Source organism: Equus asinus, chromosome 16, assembly GCF_041296235.1.
Source record: "Equus asinus isolate D_3611 breed Donkey chromosome 16, EquAss-T2T_v2, whole genome shotgun sequence".
Classification (NCBI taxonomy): Eukaryota; Metazoa; Chordata; class Mammalia; order Perissodactyla; family Equidae; genus Equus; species Equus asinus.
The window spans coordinates 21,023,505-21,043,126 of record NC_091805.1 but is presented as its reverse complement, the minus strand read 5'-3'; the positions used below and the strand labels follow the sequence as shown (position 1 = coordinate 21,043,126).

The 19,622-nt window shown below is 41.7% G+C and overlaps 1 protein-coding gene across 2 annotated transcripts in view; it reads right to left on the bottom strand.

The window, feature by feature from the left end:
* Positions 1–14,261, bottom strand: part of DNAI3 (dynein axonemal intermediate chain 3) — a 94,435-nt gene extending 80,174 nt beyond the window's left edge. The window contains exons 1-3 of one of the 2 annotated variants that reach the window (XM_014830133.3): positions 14,104–14,261; positions 4,667–4,762; positions 4,234–4,272 (exon numbers count right to left, since the gene is read on the bottom strand). In XM_014830133.3, coding sequence (XP_014685619.1) covers positions 4,234–4,272; positions 4,667–4,748 — 121 coding nt within the window. In that variant the 5' untranslated portion in view covers positions 4,749–4,762; positions 14,104–14,261. The remainder of the gene's footprint in view (positions 1–4,233; positions 4,273–4,666; positions 4,763–14,103) is intronic. The other variant, XM_070486744.1, reaches the window with a different exon arrangement.
* Between the last annotated feature and the right edge of the window lie 5,361 nt (positions 14,262–19,622).

Genomic DNA, 19,622 nt, shown 5'->3' with positions numbered 1-19,622 from the left:
CCAACACTGGCATGTAGGAGATACTCAATAAGCAACTGTTGACGTGATTCGCATACATTTAATCCTGTGAGAACACACTGCAGATGGTAATTCGCAAAGTGTCACATGCATAATAAAAGTGCTGCCGATTCGCCTTTGAAAACCACCAGCTGGAACTGTGCGACTCATGCTGAGCTCAAGCTGAAAAGGAAGTGGTCTTGCTTCTGGCATTCACAGAGACCAGAAAGCATTCTACCACTCAGCTTGTGGTCATTTGTTACAGCAGCAATCAGCAATTAATACACCACTGAGACTCTAATTGGGATTAAAGTATGATTTATAATTATAATTTGGGTAAGTTATTTAACTTTTGGGAATTACAGCACCTCCATCTTGTAATGGCCTTTTTTTTTTTTTTTTGAGAAAAATTAGCCCTGAGCTAACTACTGCCAATCCTCCTTTTTTTGCTGAGGAAGACTGGCCCTGAGCTAACATCCATGCCCATCTTCCTCTACTTTATACATGGGACGCCTACCACAGCATGGTTTTTGCTAAGCGGTGTCATGTCTGCACCCAGGATCGGAACTGGCGAACCCCAGGCCACCGAGAAGCAGGACGTGCGCACGTAACCGCTGTGCCACCAGGCAGCCCCTGTAATGGCTTTAATAATGCCTGCTTCATAGAGCTATAGGGATGAGAGGAGTGTGCCTGGCACAAAGCTGTCACTCCATAAATGTTAGCTACGTGTAAAAATTATATTTATTCTCTAGAAACCTCTAGCCATTGCCCCTTGCGCCCTTAGGGGAGAGTTCTTTTTACTTAGTCTGTTGATCCTTTGATTCTTTGGTGGGAGAAGGAATCCTAGTCCCCTGGGGCATGACTTCCATCAGCCCTGAGTGACAGCTGACAGTGTTGGGACTCCACAGAGAGCAAGGCAGGGGGTTCCTGATATCGTCCCAAGGGGAGTTTGGGGGTACAGGAGAGAGATTCGAGCACAAGGGGACGCTCAATCAAAAGTATCCTCAAGTTTCGCTGCAAAGTACTGAGGCGGGTTTTTTTCTCCTTAAACAAACATCCTCATGTCTATTTTTCAGTCTGTTTACTTTCAGCTGAAACTATGCCCCATTCTCAGGCTCATGGATTTTTTATTTTTTACCAGTCAATTCATTTAGTCAAGAAATAGTTATTGAGCACTTACTATGTAAAAAGCACGGTCCTAGTGTCAGGGCATACAAACCAGAGGGGGAGACAGACAGCAAGCAAATAAATACACTCAAAAATACTTAAGTACAAGTTGTGGCAGGAGCTATTTAGGGGAAGACAGGGTGAGAGAGAGAACTGAGAGCTAAGGAAGGTAGTAGTGGTGATGGTCTGTTTAGACAGGAAGAACAGGGAAAGAAATTCACTCACTCTTTTATTCGATCAATCAATCAATCAATATTTCTTGAATGCTTATTATGTGTCAAGATTTGTTCTAGGCATTGGGGTACAGTGGTGAACAAGAGAGTTTCTGCTCTCCAGAGCTTGCATGCATGTGTGCAAGAGAGAGAGAGAGCAGAGACAAGCCAGCATGGGTATGTGTGTAAATAGATTATAAATGAATAAACAAATAAATACAGTCGATTCTCATTATTCACAGACTTTGCATTTGCAAATTCACTTGTAAAATTTACTTGTAATCTCAGAGTCAATAGTTATGGCACTTTCATGGTCATTAGTGGATATGCTTAGAGTGGCAAAAAGTTTGAGTTGCCCACTGTGCACATTGCCAGCTGAGGTCAAGCGAGATGCTGCTCTGCCATCTTGCATCGGCTCTCACACCGTACACAAGTGTCCTTTCCACTCTCTATTCAGTGCCACATTTTTCACTTTTTTTTGCTTTTTATTAGTGATTTTGCTATTTAAAATGACCCCCAAATGTAGTGCTGAAGTACTGTCCAGGGTTCCTCAGCACACGAAGGCTGTGACGTGCCTTACGGAGAAAATTCACGTATTAGACAGCCATTGTGTGGGCGTGAGTTACAGGGCTGTTGGCTGCGAGTTCGATGTTAATGAGTCAATGATATATGTTAAATAAAATGTCGTTAAACAGAAACACACATACAACAAGGTTGCATGTCGATTGGTTATTGAAAATGTGACCAAAGACTCGCAGGAACCTAACCGTGTATTTCTCTAGGAGCAATGGCTCGGTATTAGCTAATTAGGTGTTCAAAGCAACTGTATAGGATAAGTGTGTAGAATCAACTGGACTTTAACTTCAGAATTATGACAAGTTCTACAAAGGCAGTAAAACAGGGTACTAGATGAAAGGGCGGCCTTCAAGGAGAGCCTCTTGTAGAGATGGGATTGGAATCTGGATCTGAATGATGGGGAGGAGATAGTTGGTAAGGACCGGGGAGAAGATCTAGCCAAGCATTGGGAGCAGCAAAAGCAAAGGCCCTGAGGCAGGAATAAATTTGGTGTGTTCTATGCTAAGCAAGGCTGGTAGGCTGTAGATGAGAGGAGAGGATGGAGAGACAAGGTCAGAGAGGAAAGCAGAGCCAGGATCACTACAATGACAAAGTAAAGCCAAGGGAGACTTTAAGCAGGAAAGAGTCAGGGCCAGGCTGTGGTGTGCAGAATGAACTGAAGGAGGCTGAGTGGAAGCAGTGATACCAATTAGGGGCTAAGTGAGGGATGTGGAGGTTTGGACTAAGATTGCAGACCTTAGAGATAATGTGGCGGTAACGTGAAGTGGATGGCTTTGAGGTATATCTTAGAGGTGGAATTGACAGGAGTTGGGATGGTTTAGATGTGAGCGGGAAGGCGTTGCATGGGAGAAAGGAGTCAAAGATGACTCCCCAGCTTCTGAGTGGTACATTCATTAATTCAATAAATATTTACAGTATTTCTCCCTTATCCATGGTTTCACTTCCCGAGATTTCAGTTACGGTTCGAAAATATTAAGTGGAAAATTCCAGAAATAAACAATTCATAAGTTTTAAATTGCATGCACTTCTGAATAGTGTGATGAAATCTCTTGCTGTCCTGCTCCATCCAGCCCGGGATGCGAATCATCCCTCTGTCCAGTGTATCCACGCTGTGTATGTAGCCAGCCCATTAGTCACTTAGCAGTCGTCTTGGCTATCAGACGATTGGTAACCCTTATTTTACTTAATAATGGTCTCAAAGCTCCAGAGTAGTGATTCAGGTATGCCACAGAGAAGTTATTGTTGTTGATCTCTATGTGCCAAATTTATACATTAAACTTTTTCATAGGTATGTATGTGTAGGAAAAAACACAGTACATATAGGGTTTGGTACTATCTGTGGTTTCAGGCAGCCACTGGGGGTTTGTGACTGTATCCCCCGTGGATGAAGGGGACTACTGCATTGGGCAGCCTACCTGCTCCACTGCACTTACTGTTAGCTGACATCCTCCTACCATCTCCTCACCTCCACACATCCACTCTCTCTGCCCCTCTGGCCCAGCCAACATCGTCTTTTTCCTGGGTTGCTGCAATAGCTTCCTAAATGGTTTCTGTTTCTGCCCTTGGCCCTGCAGTTCTCAAGAGTAGCTTTAAAAACTTAAGTCAGATCGTGTCGCTCCTCTGCCAATATTGCCAATTGCCAATAGCTCCCCATTATACATGATTAAAAGCGAGAATCTTTACAGTGGCCTACAAGGCTGTTAGATCTTCCTCTGACCCACTCTCACTGTTTTTCCTGTGTTGATAAACACGAAGGGCATCATCTAAGTTAACCCTAAGAGGAAAGTTTCAACAACACTGACAAAAACAAAAAGATCTATTGGAATAGATTAGCCTCTAAAAGTAGGAACAACATTAGTTTGGTTGACTAAGTTCTAGTTTATTTGCTTAAAAATCAGGCTCTTCCCTTGAAATAGTAGGAATCTTCATGAGTACAGACAAATATTGCCCATGAGCCGGAATTTGAAAAGTACTATTCTAATAAAAGTAAGAACTTGCTGACTTACTGCGGTTTATAGTTACAAAAGGTCTCTCAATAATCATACAATGTTGTATTTTTAAGGGACTGCTTGGTCTAAGTCTATTTCTCAGCTTGAAATTCTCTCTTCCACTTTTTATTCTTTCTTTAAAATTTTTCATTTTATATTCTAAATGACGTGACGTAATTTTAGCCCACGTACATTGCGATCAATCGCTCAATTTATAATATGCTTGCTTGCTTATTGCATAGTAAAATATTACAAAACTGGGGACATAAATTTTATGTTGTGTTTCCACTTACCCAAGCTCTCCATATTTGTAGGTTCCTCCTCTTCACCAACTAGAATATAACAAAATGATATCAAATTTACATTTTTGAATCAAATATACATCTTAGTTAATTACAATCTTTTACCAAGCCTCAAAACATAAATGCGAATATATGATGAAGACAAACTATTTTATGAATAATTAAATAGACACAATCTGAATAATTGTCTTTCTCACAGAATTCTCTCTTAGTGATATATTTGCTATGGCATTTAATTGTTATTGTAATGCAATGAATAAAAAGTAAGAATAAATCCCCATATTTTGAATTCCACATGTGTTTGACTTTATGACAGCAAAAATATTTACGTGCATTTCATACATAAAACCACAATCATTTTGGCGCTAATATATATACATATACTAAATCCAGAAAAACCCCATTAATGAAAAAATAATCCTACCAGTTAACGTTGGTCTATTTTTGCCACGTTTTGACGTTTTTTGGCCACTGGAGCTCTTTCGTTTTTGCAATTTTGAAGCCATGGCTCTGACTTAGGCTGCATAGAAATAGTATCATTAGCACATTCTGGTTTCAAGTTGGTAAGCATTCAGTTTCAAATGGTAATCATTAGCATTTAGTAAACATAAGAATATGTTTTCTGGGGCCAGCGTGGTGGTGCAGTGGTTAAGTTCACACATTCTGCTTTGGCAGGCTGGGGTTCACCGGTTCAGGGTTCAGATTCCGGGTATGGGCCTATGCTGTGGTAGGCATCCCACATATAAAGTAGAGGAAGATGGGCATGGATGTTAGCTCAGGGCCAGTCTTCCTCAGCAAAAAAAGAGGAGGATTGGCAGGAGATGTTAGCTCAGGTCTAGCCTTCCTCAAAAAAGAAAAAAGAATATGTTTTCTAAGTTTTGCCTTCAGCTAAATCCACGTGTTTCTTCATAGAATGGGTGTTCTGTGACCAAAAGTTTATTGCAACACCAGTCTTACTGATAAGATCTTGCTATTCCAATGGAGTCATTCAGCTGAAGCACAAGGAGGTGACCTGCCAACACTTCCAGGTTTCAGTCACAGGCCCTGCCACAGAGGCATGACAGAGGACAGTTCCCCTGCCTCTGGCTGCAGTTCCTATCCCAGGGAGTTGCTCTGTGCTGCCCTGTGCCCGGTTCCTTGGCAGGTGCCCCAGCTACAAAGACGGGCTTAAAGTCCACGGGCCCATCACGTGCATATATGTACGTTATTTTTAAATTAATATAATTTAAATAGTACTTTGTCCTAGCATGTGTACATGTAACCACTGTGTTCTTATTTGTGCCGTCTGAGAATGCCTCTGAGAGTCTTCTATGGAATTGCTCATCAGTTTTGACAGGATATAACACTGGCCAAGGTCGTTGCCATGACACCCAATCCTTGTCATCTCCTCAATGCTCACCTCAGTCTCATCTTGTTAAATGGCTAGGAGTATGATTTCAGGAGTCTAACCAGCAGGGTTTAAAAACAGGCTCCAGGGCCTGTCAGGTGGCGCAGTGGTGAAATTCGCGTGCTCTGCTTTGGCTGCCCAGGGTTCGCCAGTTCGGATCCCGGGCGTGGTCATGGCACTGCTTGGCAAGCCATGCTGTGGTAGGCATCCCACGTATAAAGTAGAGGAAGATGGGCACTGATGTTAACTCAGGGCCAGTCTTCCTTAGCAAAAAGAGGAGGATTGGCAGCAGATGTTAGCTCAGGGCTAATCTTCCTCAAAAACAATAAAAACAGCCTCCACCCTTTTCCCCCACTGAGTGACCCTGGGCAAATTACTTATCTTCTAAGTCTCAGTTTATACATCTGCTTAATGGGGATGATAACAAAACCTACCTCACGAGGTGATTGTGAAATTTAATGACAGACTTGCATCATCATCAACTCAGTTATCTCAGACTGGTTTGCCTCATTTTAATAAACCAACACAGACTGACGATTATTTCATAGCCCGCAGTCAAAATATCACGAATTTTCTTTCATGCCTAGTCCCTTGATTATTATCCTGACCAAAGTGTGGGTATGTGTCTGTGTGTTTGTGTATAGACATTTTTTCCTTCAAATTTTTCATGTATATTTTTTCCAGTGACAACAACGATAGCTCACATTTGTTGAGCTAACTATGAGCCAGGCACAGTTCTAAGTACTTTACTTGTATTTTTAATTTAATTTTAACCACCCTTTTAGGTAGTCATTTTCTTAATATTATTATCTTTATCCCCATTTTACGATGCAAAAACAGAGGCCATGAGCAGTCCGGTAACTTGCCTGAGGGGCTGTATAAACCTTGAGGTGGCGTCAGGCTGTGAGCCCCGGCTGTCTGGCTCCCACGTCCATCCACACTTTTAACCTTTGTACAAGACTATTGCTTAGATTTCGATGATATCACTGTGTTTCATTACAAACGAAACTATTTAAAATCATTGTCTTTATCTAGAAAGGTATGATTTTATGATTTAATCAGCGTTTTCTGATTCTGACAATTTAGGAATTTCTGCTTTTTACATATTCTGCGATGAATGTCTCTGACCCAACTTTTCAGCGTGTCAAGTATCTTCCATCCCACTTCTCCAATTTCAGATCTTGGACTTAGTCCTTCTTTCAGAAAAATTTTTTGTATCAGTGTACCCTTCTCCATATTCTATTCCTGCTGCATTTGACTTTGAATACTCAAAAACGCTCTGGACACCACCTGGCCTCATGGCCTTCCCCCCCCCCCCCCACTGTTACTACCACTATTTGTTCCACAAATATTTACTGAGCAATTTTAACACACCAGATGCAGTCCTAGGGGTTAGGAATACAGCAGTGAACAAAATAGGCAAACTCCTTGCCTGACAGAGCTTCCATTCTAGGGGGGAGACAGCCAGCAAACAAATAAAGGAGCAAAATAATTAGTATTTTAGATGGTGATAACTATTAAGGAGAAAAATCAAGTAGGAAGGGCAGAGGGATTGTAGGAGTGGGGATGTTGCAATTTTATACTGGACAATCAGGGAAGAAGACCTCATTTAAGTGATTCTGGAGCAAAGACCTAAGAGAAGGGAGGGAGCCAGAAATGCAGTTATGTATCTGGGGAGGAAAGATGCGTTTCCAGACAGAGGAAATTGTAACTGTAAATGTTCTAGGGCAGGAATATGCTTGGCACCTTTCAGAAAATGGCAAGAAGGTCATGGTGGCTGGAGGAGAGGGAACGAGGGAAGAGTTGGAGATGAAGTTGGTCAGAGAGGTCAGGGGGATGTATATTAGTCAGCTTTGCTGCAGTAACAAATATCTCCCAAATCTCATTAACATACAACAACAAACAGTTATTTCTTCTTATGTTCTTTATTGTGGCAGTGGCTGAGTAGCTGCTTCAAGCCTTATTCTGGGACTCAGGCTGAAGGAGTAGCCCCTATTTGACAAATGCCACTTTCATGGCAGATGAAAAAGTGAGAGAGCTACCAGAACCACATAATGCCTCCTAAATCTTCTCTTTGGCATTGACACACTGTCCTTTCTGCTCATATTCCACTGGCCCACGCAAGTCACACAGCCTGTTAATGGGGGTGGAAGGTATGCTTGCATAGCAATGGGTGGGAAGGTATGATTATCTTACAGGGAAGGGAGGTAATAGTTGGGAATAAAACAGTTGGGGACAATCCTATAAACTACCACAAGGGGTCTAGGTCATGTATTGGGACTTTGGCTTTTCCTCTGAATGAGGTGGGGAGCTGTTGGATGGTTTTGAGCTGAAGAGTTACTTTCCTTGACCTTGCATTTTAAGGATCTCTGTGGCTGCTGTGTGGTGAAGACTGCAGAGAAGAAAGGGCTGAAGCAGGGAATCCAACTAAGAGATGTTCAATAGTCCAAGAGAGAGATGAAGGCAGCTTAGATCAGGGAGGTGAGAGTGGCATGGAAAAGGTGATTGCATTCTGGGTGTGTTTTGCAAGCAGAGGCAATAGGATTGCCGCAGACTTGGATGTAGGGTCTGAGAGAAAGAAAGAGATCAAAGATGACTTCAACAACCTTTGCTTGAGGAATTGAAAGCATGGGACTGCTATTTAAAATGAGATGGGGGGGCTGGCCCCGTGGCCGAGTGGTTAAGTTCGCGCGCTCCGCTGCAGGCGGCCCAGTGTTTCGTTGGTTCGAATCCTGGGCGCGGACGTGGCACTGCTCATCAAACCACGCTGAGGTGGCATCCCACATGCCACAACTAGAAGGACCCACAACAAAGAATATACAACTATGTACCGGGGGGCTGGGGGAGAAAAAGGAAAAAAATAAAATCTTTAAAAAAAAAATTAAAAAAATAAAATGAGATGGGGATCCCATGGGAAGAGCGAATTTGAAAGGGAAGATCAGGAATTCAGTTCAGGGCGAGTGAAGTTAGACTGTAGGGTAGAGTGTAAACTCACAACTGGCACAGTGGACACTCTAAAAAAAGGTGTTGAATTAATGACTCCTTGGTCCCCCCTTCCCTTCTGCCATTCTTAGCTTATGAATTTCCAGTCTGAAGAAAAGGCTTTTGCCTAATGGTCTGTGGAATAACCTGTGTGCATGCTGTATTCCTTTTCTATTGCTGTTGTAACAAATTACTGCAAACTTAGTGTCTTAAAACAACACAAATTGATTATCTTACAGTTCGGTAGTTCAGAAGTCTGACGTGGGTCTCCCTGCGCTAAAATCAAGGTGTCAGCAGGGCTGTGTTCCACTGTTTCTCGAGGCTCTCGGAGAGAATCTGTTTCCTTGCCTTCTCCTGCTTCTAGAGCCACCGGTATTTCTTGGCTTGTGGGCCGTCTTCTTCCGTCTTCAAAGCCAGCAGCAGTGGGGTAAATCCTTCTCACAGAGCACACTCTCATCTTCTCTTTTTCTCCCCTCTTGCACTTCTGAGGACCCTTGTGACTACACTGGGCCCATCTAGATAACATAAGATAACCTCCCTCCTTTAAGGTCAGCCGATTAGCAACTTTAATTCCATCTGCAACCTTACTTCCTCTTTGCCGTGTATGGTAAAATATCCAGTTTCCAGGGACTAAGAGGCGCTGCCTTAGTATTAAGCTTGGGATATGCAGGTATCAGTTTAACACAATCATCCACAGAAAGTCAATCACTGTGCCCACTTCTTGTCAAATGCTGCTGTTAAATGATCTGTGGGTAATATGGCTCAATTTCCAATTTTCAGGGGGAAACACAGTCAATTTTCCAGCAGTACATTAGGGAACAAAATCGGAACAAACATTAAGTGTGTGCTGCCTTAGCAGGACAGCTCGTTTACTACTTTCACCAACGTTAATTAACTTCTGTGTCTAAAATGTTGACTAGTGACCAAGGAAAAAGGAAGACCATTTTGTTCTACAGGCTTCTACAGGTCCTAATCTTTTTAATTACAAAGCACACTGCTGAGTTGCTAGGCATCATAGATGGAAAAATTCATTAGCTGAGGTCAGCCTGGTGAATATAATCTAAACTGAAAAGAAAATGATTACTTTGGGAGTAGCTACCTTCTATCGTGTTTGCATTTCAGGCAAAATTTTATAGTTTATTTTAGTATTCACAAATAATAAAAACCTTACCAGTATTGGGTCCGGAAAATAAATCACTTTTAATTGGAGATATCTAAATCAAATGAATAATGTGGTCTGCACAATTTCAATGAACATACTTATTTATTCAAGGTTTATTTTTTATGCAGATTTTCTTTTTAAAAATAAATCTCAAATAAAAGATGTTGCTGTTAAATACAGCAGGTCTTACTAAAATTTTTTTCATAAAATTAATTGCATGTTTCAGGCAAATGAATGCGCTGTTTTATATTTGCCAAAATTTTTTCCCATTAAATTGACTACTAAAAGGTCATGAAAATTTTTCAACGCAGATTTCATTTTACTAAGACTGCTCTGAAATGCTTACCACATTTTTCCTGTTCCCAACTTACGTGAATTCATTATTGTTATCAAGAGTAACAGAAGAGATACTTTATTTATTCCTAAAATAAAGGTTATGCCTACCCCAGTGGCTTGTTTACTATTGGTTTTCAAAGCTACTATAACTGATTGAATTTCAAAATAGAATTTGTGAAAGATAATACCTATAAATATTTAAGCATTCTATTTAAATATTTTTGATATTAAAACCACTTATTTTCTTTTAAATTAATTCACCTATTCCAGAACATTTTTTTGCTACCAGTGTACCAAAGGGGGCCGGCCCCGTGGCTGAGTGATTAAGTTCACATGCTCTGCCTTCTGCAGCCCAGGGTTTCACCGGTTTGGATCCTGGGTGCGGACATGGCACCACTCATTGGGCCTCGTTGAGGTGGCGTCCCACATGCCACAACTAGAAGGACCCAACTAGAAGAACCTGTGATGCACTTCACTGATGATGAGGAACACTGCATGCAGAGCTGTCCATGACCTGGCTCCAAACTAATTCTCAAGACGTGACTGTGACTCTGTCTTTTGATGATGCTTCGATTACTCAGGAAGATAACTACTGCAGATGAAGGGATCAGTGACACCATTATAATTGACATAAATTCCACGATTTAAACAAGTATTAGCTTCCTCTCTTCACTTTATGCTGCTGTAACACATACACCTGTTTCCATGTTCCCCTTTGTTACCCGCATGCATGTGTGGCTTACTCCTGATACCGACCTTGATATCAGTTTCCCTACATTAAACCCAGCATATATGGGATTAAAACCAAAGCACTCATTCCCTGCTTACTCCCTGGCTTCCTGGCTCCAGAATCCATTATCCTCCATGGAGACAGACATAGACAAGGACAAGCACCTGGATTCATTATCTCCTCCCTGCAAAGAGATACAGGCAGGTGGGAAAGCCACTGACCAGCAAGGTCACGGGCTCCCTCCTCTCTGCAAGTAGTCTCAAGGCCAAAGACAGCCTGGTGGGAAAGCTCTGAGCAGCAAGGCCATATGCTCCCCCTCCCCTACCTAAAACCCCAAATAAAAACCCTTCCTTTTAGCTTTTTAGGGAGTTTGGGATTTCAGCGTTAGCTGTCCTCTCTCCTTGCTCAGTGCTGTGCAATAATAAAATTCCTATTTTCTTCCACTAGACCCGGTGTCAGAGATTGGCTTGCTGCGTGACGGGTGAGTGAACTCACTTCAGGTTCAATATCACTCCCAGCCACAAGATCTTTCATTATGAGAAGACCTGTAGCACTGACACTTCCTCCTCACCTAGGTCTTCCTTAGAAAGTATGACTTCCCCCAGGCTTCGTCAATTAGCTGACCTTGTTTAGGTAGTCATCATCCTCTTTTCTCTTTCCAAAGCATCTGTAAGCTCATCATGCTTGCCCCCATCTTTTTTTTTAAGATTTTATTTTTTTCTTGTTCTCCCCAAAGCCCCCTGGTACATAGTTGTATATTTTTAGTTGTGGGTCCTTCTAGTTGTGCTATGTGGGACACTGCCTCAGCGTGGCCTGATGAATGGTGCCATGTCCACGCCCAGGATCTGAACCAGCGAAACCCTGGGCCACAGAAGTGGAGTGCACGAACTTAACCACTCAGCCATGGGGCTGGCCCCTCTTTTTTTTTTTAAATAGAGATCTAGAATAAGATCCAAGACTAACATCTTTGGAGTCTGGTAAATGTGTCTCCAAGAACTGCTGCTTCTTGGGCAATCTCCACCAAGACCGTGATTAAACTTCAAGCTTCTCCTGGGTTCTTCAGCCATGTTCTGACAGGGACACAACATCCACTCTCCAGAGATAACTGTTCCTGCAGTGTTTCTGATTAGTCTACTACTCTTCTTTTTCCCCTTCCAACCTACTTCCACTTCTTTCCAAGACTGGATATTTACTTATTTAAGTGGATGCCATCCCATCTCTTCTCCCTTTGAAATGCCTCCTAAATTCCCAGCCCTCCTCTCCCACAGCCTCCTCTGGTTCAGGCCTTCCACCTGTCCTCCTACACCAGGGGTTCCTAACTATCTTGTGCCATGAACCCCTTCAGCAGCCTGGTGAAGCCCATGCATCAAGGGAAAACAGGAGATTACAAGGGAGATAGATTATATTGAAATAGCTATCAAACTATTTTTGAAATTATAATATGATAACTCATGTGCTTCATTAAATAACAAGATCTAGCAGTGGTTCTAATTACTACCTTAATTTTGAAGAAGTGATGAGCATAAATAATATGCCTATTACATCCATAATATATTATGAAAAGAGCTGTAATTTCTTTGGGTAACAAAGTTACAAGTCCTGCTAATACTGCTGTGATCTGTTACCAAACGCATACATTTCAATTAGCAGCTAGTAAAAATGGGTAATTTTTTGTTCTATCCACATATTCCCCTTCCCCCACCCTCTGACTAAATCATGGACTTTTTTTTTTTTTTTTTTTTTTTTGCAGAAGATTAGCCCTGAGCTAACATCTGCTGCCAATCCTCCTCTTTTTGCTGAGGAAGACTGGCCCTGAGCTAACATCCATGCCCATCTTCCTCTACTTTATACATGGGACGCCTACCACAGCATGGTGTGCCAAGCGGTGCCATGTCCGCACCCAGGATCCAAACCCGTGAACCCCGGGCCACTGAAGCAGAATGTGCACACTTAACTGCTGTGCCACCCGGCCGGCCCCTAAATCATGGACATTTAACTTGCCTCACTGCCTCTGTTTCAACCAGAACAGTCACCCCCAGGGCAAGCCTTCAGAGCTCTCTTTCCAAAACGCAGATCTTAACAAGTCATTTCCTTGTATCCTGGGGAACATAGTGTGGGTCCTTATTGTCCACAGCAGCATCCTCCTCCAGCAGTGTAGAAATGGAGCTCATCTGAAACGCAAATTTCCTGGACCCACTGTGATTCTGCAGGTCTGGGTGAGCCTGGGACTCTGCATTTTTTAAATCACCATGAAGTGGTCTTGCACTAGTGGTCTGCAGACCAGACTTTGCAAAACGGGATAGAGTGCAAACTTGCAAGCATCGCCTTTAACACCCTTCACTGCCTGCCTCACCACATCCACTCTTCCAGTTCTACTCCAGCCTCACGGGATTACTATCCATTCTCCAAACAGTCCCCATCCCTTCCTTTCTTCTCCCTGGGGAATCCCCTTCCCTCCCATTCTCTCCTGCTCCACACCATGCACACATTTTCTCTGTTTGCTTAAATCTTACTCAGTCTTCAAGGCTGAACTCTAATATGCCCTTCTCTCAGGAGCCTCCCCAACTTTCTCACTCAGGCTGAAATAACCTTGTTCTCCCTGACACTTTGTAACCACACTGTAGTACAGTTAATTATGCTAGGCCTCTGCAAAGGCAGACGGCCTCAAACTCAGAGCTGCCTGAAAGACTAGGGTGAGTTCATTCTGCATTCAGTATACACTATGACGGAGAGAGAAATTACTGAGCAGCAATAAGGTACTAGAGGAATAAGACAAGGTTCCTATTTTCAAAGAGTTAATGTTCCCTTATTCATCTTCACTCTTTATCTACTCCAGCCCTTTCTTAACAGTCCTGAAGTCATCTCTTAAGCTACTTCAGCCCACAGTAATCTTTTCTTCTTTGATCCCTTACACAAGGATCATGGTGTTTCCTTTTCATCCATCCATCCATCCATCCATCCATCTATCTATCCATTCAGTATTTATTGAGCTCCTACTATGTGCCAAGCAATGTCACAGACATTGGGGATATATAACCTGTGAATAGGACACAGTACTTGCCCTCAAAGTTCTTAAACTGTCGTTAACTGCTCTCTCGTTGCTATTTTCGCCTGGAAGTTCTTTGAAAGCAGGGAAAATGTACTTTTTTGTAGTCTTCACTGCATCTAGCACATCGCTGGCACAGCGAGTGTTCTAAACACCCCTGAAAGAGTGAGTAAAAAATTGTCTTGCAAGCCTCCTTTCCCATTCAGAGGTTCCCTTACCTGATACTGCTAAACGGAAGGGAAAAAAAGTCTCTGTAGACCCCGGAGAAAAGCTCCTTCAGGAGCTGGAGATGGAAGTTTGACTCTCCTCTCTCATAAAATCAAGTCCTAAGAGTACAAACGGCAGCTCGCAGGCAAGCTGTTGCTACGACGCATCCGTTGCTAAGAGAAAAGAGGCGACGCCTCTGCTGAGATTGACAAACTACCACCACCAATACAGTGTCCGCTCCCTAACAGTCTCTTTCCGGGCAGGCTTGTGATTGGTTGCTGTGGTGGTGACGTCACGCAACATGAACCGGCGCGAAGTCCTCGGAGCTCCGCTAGCGAGGAAGGAGTTGAGTAATTTTAGCAATAGCGTTGAGGCTGGTGGCCTGGCTTGGCCCCACGACTGACAGGCTTGGGCCATGCCTCGCACCCAGTGCAACTGTACCCAAAGGAGAAGCCTTCTGGGTGTGGACGCGAGCAGCGGGGAGGGAAGGGTGACACGAAGACTGCGGGCTGGGAATCCCTAGGGCAGCCGCCTTGCTTACCCCGCCGGCGGCTGGGGCCTTCCTGGGAACCTGTCTTAGATTCAGGTGTGAAGGAGAGAAAGTCCGGCTCAACTGCGTGTCGTGGGTATCCCAGAATTTCTAATGTTTTACATTTTCCTCCTGCCAAAATAACGTTTGTATAGAGTTTGACTCAAACTGGAAGCATGAGCCTCAGGGGAAGAAGATTAAATGCCTAAGTAGCTCCAAGGTTCATTTTATCTGTGGTTTGTGGGTCCTGTGGGATTCACACAGTCAAGTTCATCTCTCTGAACAATGTTGCTCTCAATTCCCTTTCTCCCCTGCCTAATTTGTAAGCTAGCCGAATTTAATAAAGTAATGCAATTGACTGCTGTAATTGGTCTAAATTAATTTTTTACACCCAATTTAAATGAAAGTATTTTATTGAGAAGAGGCTTATAGATTCATAACATACCTGAAATTTAGTGATCCTAAATAAGATGGCTTCACATGATATGTAGGAAGATCATGTATAGTCTTTCAAATTCCTGAAGAATTTGTGTTTGCAAAATGCAAATACACTTTACTAAAGAAATCATTAAAAAACAAAACAAATCTAGGAGGAGGACTTATCATTGTGACATTGTGACAACCTTTTCCCAGTCTCTTCCACTCTCCGACACTGAGAGGTTAGCATCCCCTGGGCTCAGTCCTGAGTCTTATTTTCTTACTCTTCGCACACTTCTGGTGACATCATATCTATTTCCCTTAGCTTCAACCACCCCCCTAAATACACCCATGACTTCCATTTCTATACTCTCAGCCTAATACATCTCTTAAATTCCAGACCTGAATTTCCACTATCCATTGGACATTTCCAAACACATTTCTAGCTTAGCTCATGGTGTTTAGTAATTGCTAAACAAAGATATTGAATGAATAAGTGAATAAAGATATTGAATGAATAATCACTGTACCACAGGCATTACAACTTAGCAGAGGCAAAAGTCAACTCCTTATCTTTCAGATATCTTTCATATGTGTTTCAGAAACTTTTGTTGCTTCTTTATTTTCTGTCTTAGGTAATAGCATCCACTGTTCATTAGTTTGCAAAGTTAGAAACCTGAGTCATCCCTGACTTCTATCGCCCACAGTCAACACCTCACTAAGTCGTGTCATTTTCCTTCCTAAGTTATCTCTCAAATAATCTATCTCTTCGTAGCCATCTTCACAGCCTCTGCCTTATTTCAGGTGTGTCTCATCTCTTGCCTAGATGGTAGTAATAGCCTCTTGACTTGTTCTATCTCCTCCTGTCTAATTTATTTGCCAGGTTGCCACAGAGTGTTCTAAAATGCATTCAATCTTGACATCACTCTGCTTAAAAACTCTCAGTCTAGCACATGAAATCCTGTATAAACAGGGTTCTGAAAGATATCTTAAAGATATCTGGAAGATAACGAGTTATTTTTCTAACCTTATTTCCTGCCTCTCTCCCAGACTCAACCATGTTTTAGTACAGTGCTTCTCAAGTGAAGCTCCTGGATGCCAAGGGGCATGAAACCACAGGGGTTGGGGGTGGTAACGGGCTGGTGCTAAGAGGAGTTATCACTTGAAATAGACTTCTGCAACTGAGATACATTTGTTTCATATAAAGAATTTATGAAGTTTTTGCATTCTGTTACACAATGTGTTCATGTTTGGTTTCATTTTCTTAAATGTCTAAAATACTTATTCAACATTATATGTCAATTATATCTCAAAAAAACCAGAAAAAATATCTAAAACCCCTATGAATTAAAATTGACATAAATTGAATAAACTCAAAGAAGCGCCAGGCAGCTGTGACAGGCTCCTACTGTGGTTTTCCACAGCCTTTGGCATACTGCTGCACAAGCCCAGGAATTTGTGCGTCCCAGGATCAGAGGCAGAGCTCTTGACCGCTGCCCGAATGTGCTGTGCCCTTTGATAACTGTGCATCTGTTCATCCCACTGCCTCTGCTTCTACCTCTCCCTCAACCTGTAATACCTTTCTTCATCTTTGTTACTTGGTAAACTTCTATTTATTTTTCAAGATCCAACTCAAATATCACCTTCTCTGCAAAGCTATCCAGGCACCCAACAGAATTAGTCACTCTTTTCTCTGTTTTTCCACTACAGCAAGTATTACATTGTGTTGCATTGGCTAATTTATATGGATGTCTCCCCCGCTGGACCTTAGGGCAGGGACAGTATCTGGTTCCTTTTTATCTCTGTTGTTCGACACAGCGTCTGCCACGGGTATTTAATAACACATATGTTGAATTATTTCATTGATGGACTATTCTTGAAAGCAAATCTAGAAAAAGCTCTAACAAAAGCTTCTTTGTATTCTTCCAAAGAATTTCCCTTTCTTAAAAAAAAATTCATGATCTTTTGCAGTCAGATTTAAGGAAGTAAAGATAATAATCTTGTGATTTGGATGAGATACCAAACCTTTGTTATCTTTTCTTTAGAAACACCCCAGGGGGATTTGGAGGCATGAGTCATAAGTTCTGATACCAAGAAAGTTAGAAATTAAATGGCAAATGTTTAGTAATTTTTTCAAGTTACAAATTCAAATTATGAATGATTAACAGAACATCTCTTCTTTCATGGGAGTGGTCAGAAATGAAACATCCCCATGGTGCCTGGTGAACACTTCGTGCTCTTCCAGGGGATGCTGAATTAATTCGCCTAAAATTTGAAGATGTTTAAAAATTAGTTTCAGTTTTACTAGCTGAGTGAAAATGTAATGAGTCAAGAAGTTTTAACTAAAAATAATTTGATTATTTAAGGACATCTCAATTGAGATGTTTCTAGAGAGGTCAATGCATGAGCTGAGAAGGAAAATATGGGGTCATAGGGTAGCAGAGTGAACTTATTTGTGAGCATAGGTGAAACTCCACTCTCTACACTCAGAAACAGTTGCTGGTGGGAGAGCCATTTTATGAGGTGGTAGTCCTACAATGTCACCAGGCGTCAAGAGCCAGTGAAATATCATTCTATGTGTATAATGATTGTCACCTTTAAGGTACTTTAAATATTTTTTAAAGTGGAATCATTCAAATAATACTGTCCTTAAAGACAGGAAATTATGTTGGAGCCAAGATTTGTCACTTTCTGGATAAGTGACATCGGACAAGTTTTTAAACTCTCTATCTCTCCGTTTTACATCTGCAAAATCTAGGATGCTAATGCTTTCCTCACAGCCAAGCCAAACAAAGGGGGAGAACAACCATGTTTCTGCTGTGAGGATATTCTTCAAAAGAGAGAAAACTTTGCAGGAGTGAATTGGAAACAGGTGGTCTGTTAATTAGTTCAGATTTCTACAGGGGACGTTGTACACATCAGGAGAGAGAGAAAATCCTTCTCTCAACCAAGTAGACAGCTTCAGATTTGAAATAAAACCTATGTTGAAAGATTTTGCCATGTGAGGGTACAAATCACAAGGTTTCACCAAAAGACAATGTTCCCATCCCTGAGGTCAGCCAGTTTTAATATTTAAATTTTGAACAGTTCAATATGTGCCCAATAAGTTGTCTAGTTTGGAAAATTGTGTTTAATAAATTACTTCAAATGTAAAGAAAGAGTATACATATTTGTAAACAGAAATCAGTTTTTCCCTATTTTCACTAGATACCTGGTGAATAAATTTTTAAAGACTATTAGTATGGACAGATGCCAAATTATTAGCCTGTCCAGATTGCCCACAGACGTTAATCTGTCCCTTTCCCATAGCACTGCTATAAAAAGGCCAACATATGCCTCAAATGTGGCTCAAGCTCAAGAGCTGTTGAACCGGAATTGATCTTAAATTCTGTTCAAAGTGAATATATAGACATTGCCTCTGCCATTTGGTGATAATTAAAGGTAGATGTGAATATTCAGCTGTCTATTAGACATATTCACTTGGAAGTCTAATACAGGTTTATCAAAAGTGTAGCCCTCAGATCACAGCCAGCCAGGAAATATTTGTTACTTGTCCACTAGTCCAGGAAATATTTGTCACCATCTGCAACAAAAGAAGTACAGAAATGGAAAGCATTTAAAAACTTTTATCACTTTGATAGAGTAACTACTTTATGTTACATTTGAACAAAATTAAGGTTTGTATTTTAAATGTCTTTATTTCATTTTCTAGTAATTTATTTGTACTGTATTTTACAGAAGTATCAGCCTGTGAGAGTTATGGAAACAAAACCAAATCAAGTAGCCCCCAATAGAGAGTCTGAGAAGCACTTAGCAGACACCTCAAACACCTGGTCAGAATTCAACTCCTGCTTCTCCCCACCCACCTGCTCATCCTGCCATCTTTTTCACCTCAATTGATGGCATTTCCACCTTTATGGTTGCTCAGGCAAAAACCTCAGAGTCATTCTTGACTCCTGCGCTTCTATCATTCACCCTTTTGGGATACATTTTCAACACTAGCCAGAGGGATACACTTTTAAAACATAAGTCAAATCATGCTAGTCCCCTGCCTGAAACACTCCAATGGCTCCCATTTCACTCTGTGTAAAAGCCAAAGTCCTCACAATGGCCTACAAGGTCCAGCATAACCTAGTCCCTGTTACTAGCCTCATTTCCTACCATTCCTCCCTGCGGTTCATGTTGCTGCAGACACACTGGCCTCCTTGGGGTTACTCAAACACGCCAGGCACGTTCCTGCTTTGCATTGGCCATTCTTTTTTGCCTGGAACACTTAAACCAGATATCCTTCAAGTTTTTGCTGAAATGTAACTTCTCAATGAGCCCTACCCCCATCCTATTTAAAATGGCAACTTCTCAAAACTCTCTGCATTCTCCTTTCTCTGCTTTATCTTTTCCTATAGTATTTATCGCCTTCTAACACACTCTGTAATTTACTTACTGTGTTTGTCCACTAAAACGTAAACTCTACAAAGGCAGAAATTTTTGTCTTTTTTACTCTGCCTGCCGTAGAGAAGGTGTACCATATTATGTCCATTAAATGATTTGGAATCACCACTTTGGAGAGTAATTTGGAGGTACCTA